The sequence below is a fragment of the Maniola jurtina genome, chromosome 1 (genome assembly GCF_905333055.1).
Source record: "Maniola jurtina chromosome 1, ilManJurt1.1, whole genome shotgun sequence".
Lineage (NCBI taxonomy): Eukaryota > Metazoa > Arthropoda > Insecta > Lepidoptera > Nymphalidae > Maniola > Maniola jurtina.
Window position 1 is genome coordinate 9456015 of NC_060029.1, and position 7763 is coordinate 9463777.

Here is a 7763-nt window from a genome sequence, read left to right on the forward strand (position 1 = left end):
ATTACAATCCGGGTATCTTTAAAACAAGAGTGAATAGGCACCTTCTAGGTAAACGCGTCCCATCTTAAACCACATCATCACTTTCCATCAGGTGTGATTGTGGTCAAACGCTTACCTATAATGAATAAAAAAAAAAAAAACTGCGCCGCCGCCCTCATTCAAGTGCCAAAAGAGCTTTGTCAGACTGTACGTGGTATCTATATAGGTACCTTGTACGTGGTTTTGAGTTTTGACGTGTTTGCAAAGAGCACCTATCACCACATCACTACCCTATATACATCCTACTCTATGCCTATTGCCTATCACCTTCACCTATGTAATCACGACGTTTTTGTCTACGTTTGTATACGTTTAATCATACTCTTTCTCTTTGCGTTTAATAATTTAACACCAACACAGAATAATTAAATTTAACGGAGGCCACGATATACGTGCTCTTTATTATTTAATTACAATGGATCTTAGAGCTGAAAAAATAGCAAAAGCCAGGCAAAAGGTAATTATAAAGTGCTAGTTATGTTTATGGGATAGGTATCTACCCTGTAGGTACCTAATAATCTAATAATATATACCCATTTCCCATGTATACCCATTCCAACCATAATTTTATCAACCAGTTTATTAATGAGATTTTTGTTGTAATTGTAGCTCAAGGACCACCAGGAAAAGAAGATTATTGATATACAAAAAGAATATTGCATAAATAAATCATCATTACCAATTCAGGAATCAATAAATAACACTGTGTCTGTAATCACGGATAGGGTGAGTCAAGATGGTTTAGAAGTAAACGAAAAAGAACCTCTGAATGAAATTATTAATAGTGATAATAGCATAGAAAACAAAACTGACGTCAACATAACTGAAATTTTGATTTCAACCAAAATGAATCTAGAAACACAAATCAGAAATTTAACTGAAAAGTTATCCCATTTGGAAAGCCTTTATAGATCAGAAAGTAGTAATCATGATATTGCTAAACAAAAAGTTGATTCTTTAGAACATGAACTAAATATCTTATCCAACAAATATGAAAATGCTGTACAAAAGATCTCGCATAAAGATGGAAGTTTAGCGGAATTGAATAGCCTAATTAGTAATATGAGAGATGAAAACAACAACTTAGCAGAACAATTAGAGTTTACCAAGTCTATATTGTCAACAAAAGAAATTGAAAATACACAGCTTCACCATGATATAAGACGTTTCCAAAACCAAATAGACCTGTTGCAGCTTCAAATACAACAATTGACTAACAACACATTTACTCAATCTGATCAATGCAACAAGGCTTTTGAAGAGACCCAAGCATTTGTGAAAAAAATATCTAATTTGGAGCAAACGATTGAAGCTCTACAAAAAAATAGAGATCAAATTAATTCTCACTATGAGCACTATGTAAGAGAGTTAAATGAGCAGTACAAGTCCGAAGTTAAAAAGAATGAAAATCTTGCACAAGAAATACAGAACTTGTATAATAGAGAAAATAGTCTCATTGAACAGATTAGTGATATGGAAATACGTCTACAAAATTATTACACTATAAAAGAAGACAAGATTCAGCAAAAGGAAAGTGATACAGAGATGCAGAATCTATACCAGAAAACAAAAGTAAGTTAAGCCTTCTAAAAAGAAAGTTGTTAAAGATTTGTAGTAGTTACTATTGCATGTTTGAGTGGCTTTTAATTATGTTTAAAAATTGGAAAAGACTTTTACCAATTATTATTGCTGTTTTTAAACAGTCTAAACTTATTAAGTATCAAATTTTGATGATGCTGGTTTTTTTGGAATATAGTAAATCTAACGAATAAAAAATATTGGTGACTGTTAATTAATAGTATAACTATGTGAATACTAAATCGAGTGATGCTAAAATATGTTTGCGAAAAATAAACTCAACTGGCGAAAATTTGTTGCCACCTGCTACTTTTTGATTTAGGGGTCACCAGCATCAAAAATACGGAATTTAGGTTTTTTTGTGGGGTCCGTGTTTTCCATAGATTTTTTTGAATACTTATCGTTTGAACCTGGAGCTTTTAGAATCAATAATAAATACAATAATATGCCATACTGTACTATACAAGCAATTGCAGCACTGTGTATACTGTATTGCTGGAGCGAGTCAAATCCATGCTTTTTTGTCATTTACATAATGTTCGATTGTATAATATGCTTTTTCCAGGGGCATACTTTTAATAGATTGTTTAAACTTGTGTTAACGCAAGTCTAAAATTGACTGTGGAATTTTATTAAAATATTACACCCACAAATGACTTTCTCACTTTCCTGAGGCGGTGGTGTAGGATTTGCGAGCCTATTACGGTTCTAGTTTGCCTGTCGTGGAAATCACCGATTTTTTTGTAACTAAGAATGTTTTATTGTACAAAAATTATATTAGTGTAAATATATTGAGAAGCTACTGTAAGAATACCTTTTTCTCTCGTAGGGAATCGCGCGGTTTTGAATTATAGATTTAAATTATAAGTAATTCAGTTATAAACCGCTTATATTATTGTACTTAAAGCACTCCAGTATCTATGTTATTCTCAAAAAAATGTGTTCACTAAAGTCATGAATCTTTTTTGTCTACCTGAGAAGAACAATATTGCAACTTGTATTGCATGCAATCAAGCTCGGTCTTTCCGCGCTCTACAATGCAAAGGTTCTGCTTAGGGTTAATTACCCAAGTGAGCTGACCAAAAATGCAGCACAACATGAACCATTCTCCATTGTTGATTGAATTTTCACAAGAAAATCATCACCAAAAATATAACTTTTTTATATCCTCAACTGTACCCGGTGGTGTCATGATCATGAGTAAACTATTGTGTTACAGTAACTGTAGGTTATAACTTATAAGCAATAAATAACTTATCTATACTCTATACTATAATAAATAAAATTGGAGTGTCTGTCTGTAATTTCGAAATAACTACCGCATATTAAGGTCATATGGTTATTTAACGATACTATAACTGAATCACACGTTTTAAAAATTTTTGTCTGTCTGTTTGAAAAGGCTAATCTTGGGAACGGCTGAACCGATTTTGACGGGATTTTTACAGACAAGTAGAGAATTGACCAGGGAGCTACTTTTTTAACCGACTTTCAAAAAGGGAGTTGTGTTTTTCTACCTATATACACCGAAATCTCCGAGATTTCTGAACCGATTTGCGTCATTTCTTTTTTAATCGATAGAGGAACTTTGCGACATTGTTTCATAAAAAATTTGGAGTCCAACTCCTCAATCCTGATGCTGCAGGGGATCTGACCAATCCACGCGGGCGAAGCTGCGGGCATCAGCTAGTAAGCAATAAACTAACATACATTAGAACTCTATTGGTTATCAGGCCAGACTTTATACAAAAATGCCCATGGTCCTTTGCCCTAATATAGAGTTTTTTCAAGGGTCATAAATTTCAAAATAAATATAATTTTACTAAATTTATTATTTAAGGGCATAGATAATCACACTAATATTATAAAGCCGAAAGTTTGTATGTGTGTGTGTGTGTGTGTATGTTTGTTACTCCTTCACGCAAAAACTACTGGACGGATTTGGCTGAAATTCGGAATGGAGATAGATAATATTCTGGATTAGCACATAGGCTACTTTTTATCCCGGAAAATTAAAGAGTTCCCACGGGATTTCGAAAAACCTAAATCCACGCGGACGAAGTCGCGGGCGTCAGCTAGTGTAGAGATAAATCGATATAGTCTTAGATCTATTACTACAAATAATAGAATAATAGGATTAATACAAGTACGTTCGTATGGAGAAGCGCATAAGAAGGGCCACCTTAAGACATAATCACACTATAATATTATAAAGCCGAAAGTTTGTATGTGTGTGTGTGTGTGTGTGTGTGTGTGTGTGTGTGTGTGTGTGTATGTTTGTTACTCCTTCACGCAAAAACTACTGGACGGATTTGGCTGAAATTCGGAACGGAGATAGATAATATTCTGGATTAGCACATAGGCTACTTTTTATCCCGGAAAATTAAAGAGTTCCCACGGGATTTCGAAAAACCTAAATCCACGCGGACGAAGTCGCGGGCGTCAGCTAGTGTAGAGATAAATCGATATAGTCTTAGATCTATTACTACAAATAATAGAATAATAGGATTAATACAAGTACGTTCGTATGGAGAAGCGCATAAGAAGGGCCACCTTAAGACATAATATACTATACACACATAATATACTACTTGAGTTTCTTATGACAGTCAGGTTTTAATAATGTGAATATTTCCAGGTACAACTTACTGAATTAAACAGTAAATATGAAGAACTTCAGAAGCAGTACATGGACAGTCTTGCAAAGATTCATCAGTTAAACCAAGACAAAGAAACAGAATGCAATCATGACAACATAAGCATTAACAAATTGAATGCTGATATAACAAGTGATAAAATTGCAGCCCAAAGAGCAACTGAACAAAATAAAAAGTTAAAATCTGATGTTGAAGACCTAGAACAAGTTATTATAAAAATGGTAAGTGAATTATTTATACTAAGTAGCCCATCCAAACCAGCTCTGAACTTAATACAGTATTAACTTTCTATAAAACACTTCTCCATAAGAAAAAAACTCCCAATATTATATACTATACTATATACTACTTGGATTGTAGGCACTTAGAGAGCTATTAATATAAAAAAATTGATACCAACTAAATTGAAACATTAAAGAAAGTGTCCAGTCCCATGGAAAAGTTACCAATCTTAACTTGTTATTATTTTCTTTTTCATTAGGTACTACAATGATGTTTGCGACTTCGTTCAGGTGGAATTAGATTTTTAAAAATCCCATTGGGAACTTCATTTTTCCGGGATAAAACATGGCCTATGTTCGTTTCAGATGCAAGCTATCTCTGTATGAAATATTGTCAAAACAGGTTAAACAAATGGGCTTTTAAAAACCTCGTGGTAATTCTATGATTTTCCGGGAGAAAAAGCAACCCTGTTACGCAAGCTATCTCTGTACCAAGTATTGTCAAAATCGGTTAAAAGGATGGCCCGTGAACATCTAGCATTCCCATCTAATACTTAAATAAAAAAAAACACCAAAATCTGTTTCTGAGGTCTTCAGACGAAAAGCTTCATTGGCTCCTCTATGTATACAAGGTGTGTGTTCAATAAGATTTTTAAATAAAATAAATAAAATGTTAATTTCAGGGCAAAGATAAATTAGAACTTACAGAATTGTGGACACATGAAAAACAATTGAACAAAGGATTAGCACTTAAATTAGCTGAAGTTGAAGAAAATATAAAGAATATGTTAAAACTGTTAAAAGCTAAAGATGAAGAAATGATAAGATTACAAAATGAAAATAGGGAATTAGAAAGAAAGTATGAAACTATCATGGAACAGATTAACAAGTCGCAATATGAAGATTTAGAAAAAAAACACATTCACAATGATAATTCATGTCATAATAATAACCATGAAGAAATACCGGAAATTACACCTGAAGTAACATCTCTCGTAGAAGTTAAAAACCCAATGCCAAAATTGGATATGCACAGTGATAACATTATTCCAAAACAAGATGCTATGATTAAACTTCAAGAACGTTTTCTTAACATAATGGATCAAGTTGCTAATCTGTCTGATGAAAAACACAGACTGGAACATATTATACTACAATTACAAAACGAAACTGATACTATTTGCGAATATGTGGCCCTTTATCAACAACAACGTAGTTTGTTAAAGAAACGAGAAGAAGAAAGGAGTAATCAACTAAAAATTTATCAAACAGAATGTGACAAATTGAAAAATCATTTGGAGGAACTTCGTGATTTGCTTCTGAAGTTTGCCGGTGATCATGAAATGGAATCATATTTCAAAGAAGATCAAAGGCATAACGATTTGACGAGAGTTAAAGAGTTACTTGACGAGTTACAAAACTGTTCTTTAATCAACCCAAAATTTAAAAATCTAGATTTAAACATTTTTTACCCTTGTAGCTGTTGCTCAGGTCAAGTTATTGATATTTGATAATTTATATTATAACCAGTGCCCTGAGTGTATTCCAGTAAACTATTTTTCAAGTTAATTCACGTGACGTGAGTTAACTAAAAAATTACACACAGTGTGCTGTTATCATAATTTAATTTGTAACAGGTTTTTCAATATTTTTTTGCTATTTGGCCCTTGTGGTCTTTAGAATAAAAATTGTTTCCACAATTTTTTTTAAAAAAGACGCCATTTTTACTATTGGAAAAATTCTTCTTTCTTTTAAAATTGACATCTTGATTCTAAAGGTTCTTGTGATAACATAAAATTCTTACAAAAATGTATGGAAAATGTTGTGTTATACACGAAAACCCAAACAGTTAAGAAAGGTACTGTGCACGTACCTTTGAAATTCTTGACGATGATAAAACCTCGCCGACGACTCGGGCTTATAAACATTAGTTTGTTTGTAATAACTTACTGCCTTTGTATCGCAATATACCTAGCTACTATTACTATTAAGTTGGACTGCTAATAAAATATGATGTATTACACCTACACGATTTAGTAATTTTATTAATTTACTAGCTGATGACCGCAGCTTCGCCCGCGTGGATTTAGGGTCTGAAATCCCGTGGGAACTTTTGATTTCCCAGGACAAAAGTAGCCGTAAGAAATTAATTCTAGTATCAACTATTCTCACAAATTAGTCGATACTAGAATTAATTTCTTAAACTGGACACTTTCAAGTAAAGATTTTTATATAAACCTATGAGGATGATACTGCCATTGTCGCAATTAAAATACCATAAGCCTACGTTGTCGTATTAGTTTACAAATTGCGAAAAATCAAATTAAATTTGAATTTCGCGGGCAGGCCCGTCTCATGCCCCTTAAGTCTGAATGAAACGAACTTTAACGGAGTGTAACGGATTTTAATGTTGAGTACAATTCTTAAACCATTTGCTAACCATAGACAAGTCTTTACAGTAAAAGCACAATACATAAGTACAATATCTAGTAGCTGCGTGTAGGCCACGGCCCACACGTGTGACGCATGTGGTACGCACAATGACCACTAGCCCAGAATACATAACTAGTACTACCACTAGGCAAAAATCTACTGGACTTTCCCGACATTTTAACAAACAAATATATTGGACTAGGAGCCAGCGCGTGCCAGATCTTCGTTTAAATATAAAAGCTGATAGTTGAAAAATGCTCCAAACTTCATAGTCGCTGATCGGTCCTCCCCGTGTTGGGGGCAATACGCAAAGAAACTCAGCTTTTATAAAAGACCTTTGTTAGGTCTGGCACACCCTGGCTCTCTCGCATATAGTTTTAAAGTCGTTTTTTTTTTTTATAAATAAAATAAATTTTCTCATCTCTTACATTATCAATAGGTTTCCGTACCCGAAGGGTGCAAACGGGACCCTTTCTTTCTTCTCTCTGGGCTGGTTTCCGCACTTAAACGTTTCCGTCCGTTCCGACCGCCATAAAAATTTAAAAATATATGTACGGAACCGCCAAGGTTCCATACCCTCAGTGTGTGAGTCCGACTTGCACTTGATCTATTTTTTTAAATAAAGTAATCGCCAGCGAACAGACCCACTTTATATTAATTCCCCGCGCGTGCCCAGCGCTCAGTTATCCTCGCATAGTCGCGCACATGTTCGCACCTACGTTACAGTGCTCAAGCACAGCTCAAAATTAAAGTGTGTACAGTTCGCGTCTGTTCGACGTGGCATTCGGGATATGAGGCAAGGCGTCCCCACCCCGATTGCCATGTCAACCTGTCG

The 7763-nt window shown here is 34.2% G+C and overlaps 1 protein-coding gene across 1 annotated transcript; it reads left to right on the forward strand.

Annotated features, from left to right (window-relative positions):
• Positions 1 to 201: 201 nt before the first annotated feature.
• Positions 202 to 6527, forward strand: LOC123864247 (golgin subfamily A member 2). Its single transcript, XM_045904583.1, has 4 exons — positions 202 to 496; positions 649 to 1611; positions 4256 to 4495; positions 5179 to 6527. The coding sequence occupies exons 1-4, from the start codon at positions 455 to 457 to the stop codon at positions 6004 to 6006; spliced, it is 2073 nt and encodes a 690-aa protein (XP_045760539.1). The 5' UTR covers positions 202 to 454; the 3' UTR covers positions 6007 to 6527.
• The last annotated feature ends 1236 nt before the right edge of the window (positions 6528 to 7763 follow it).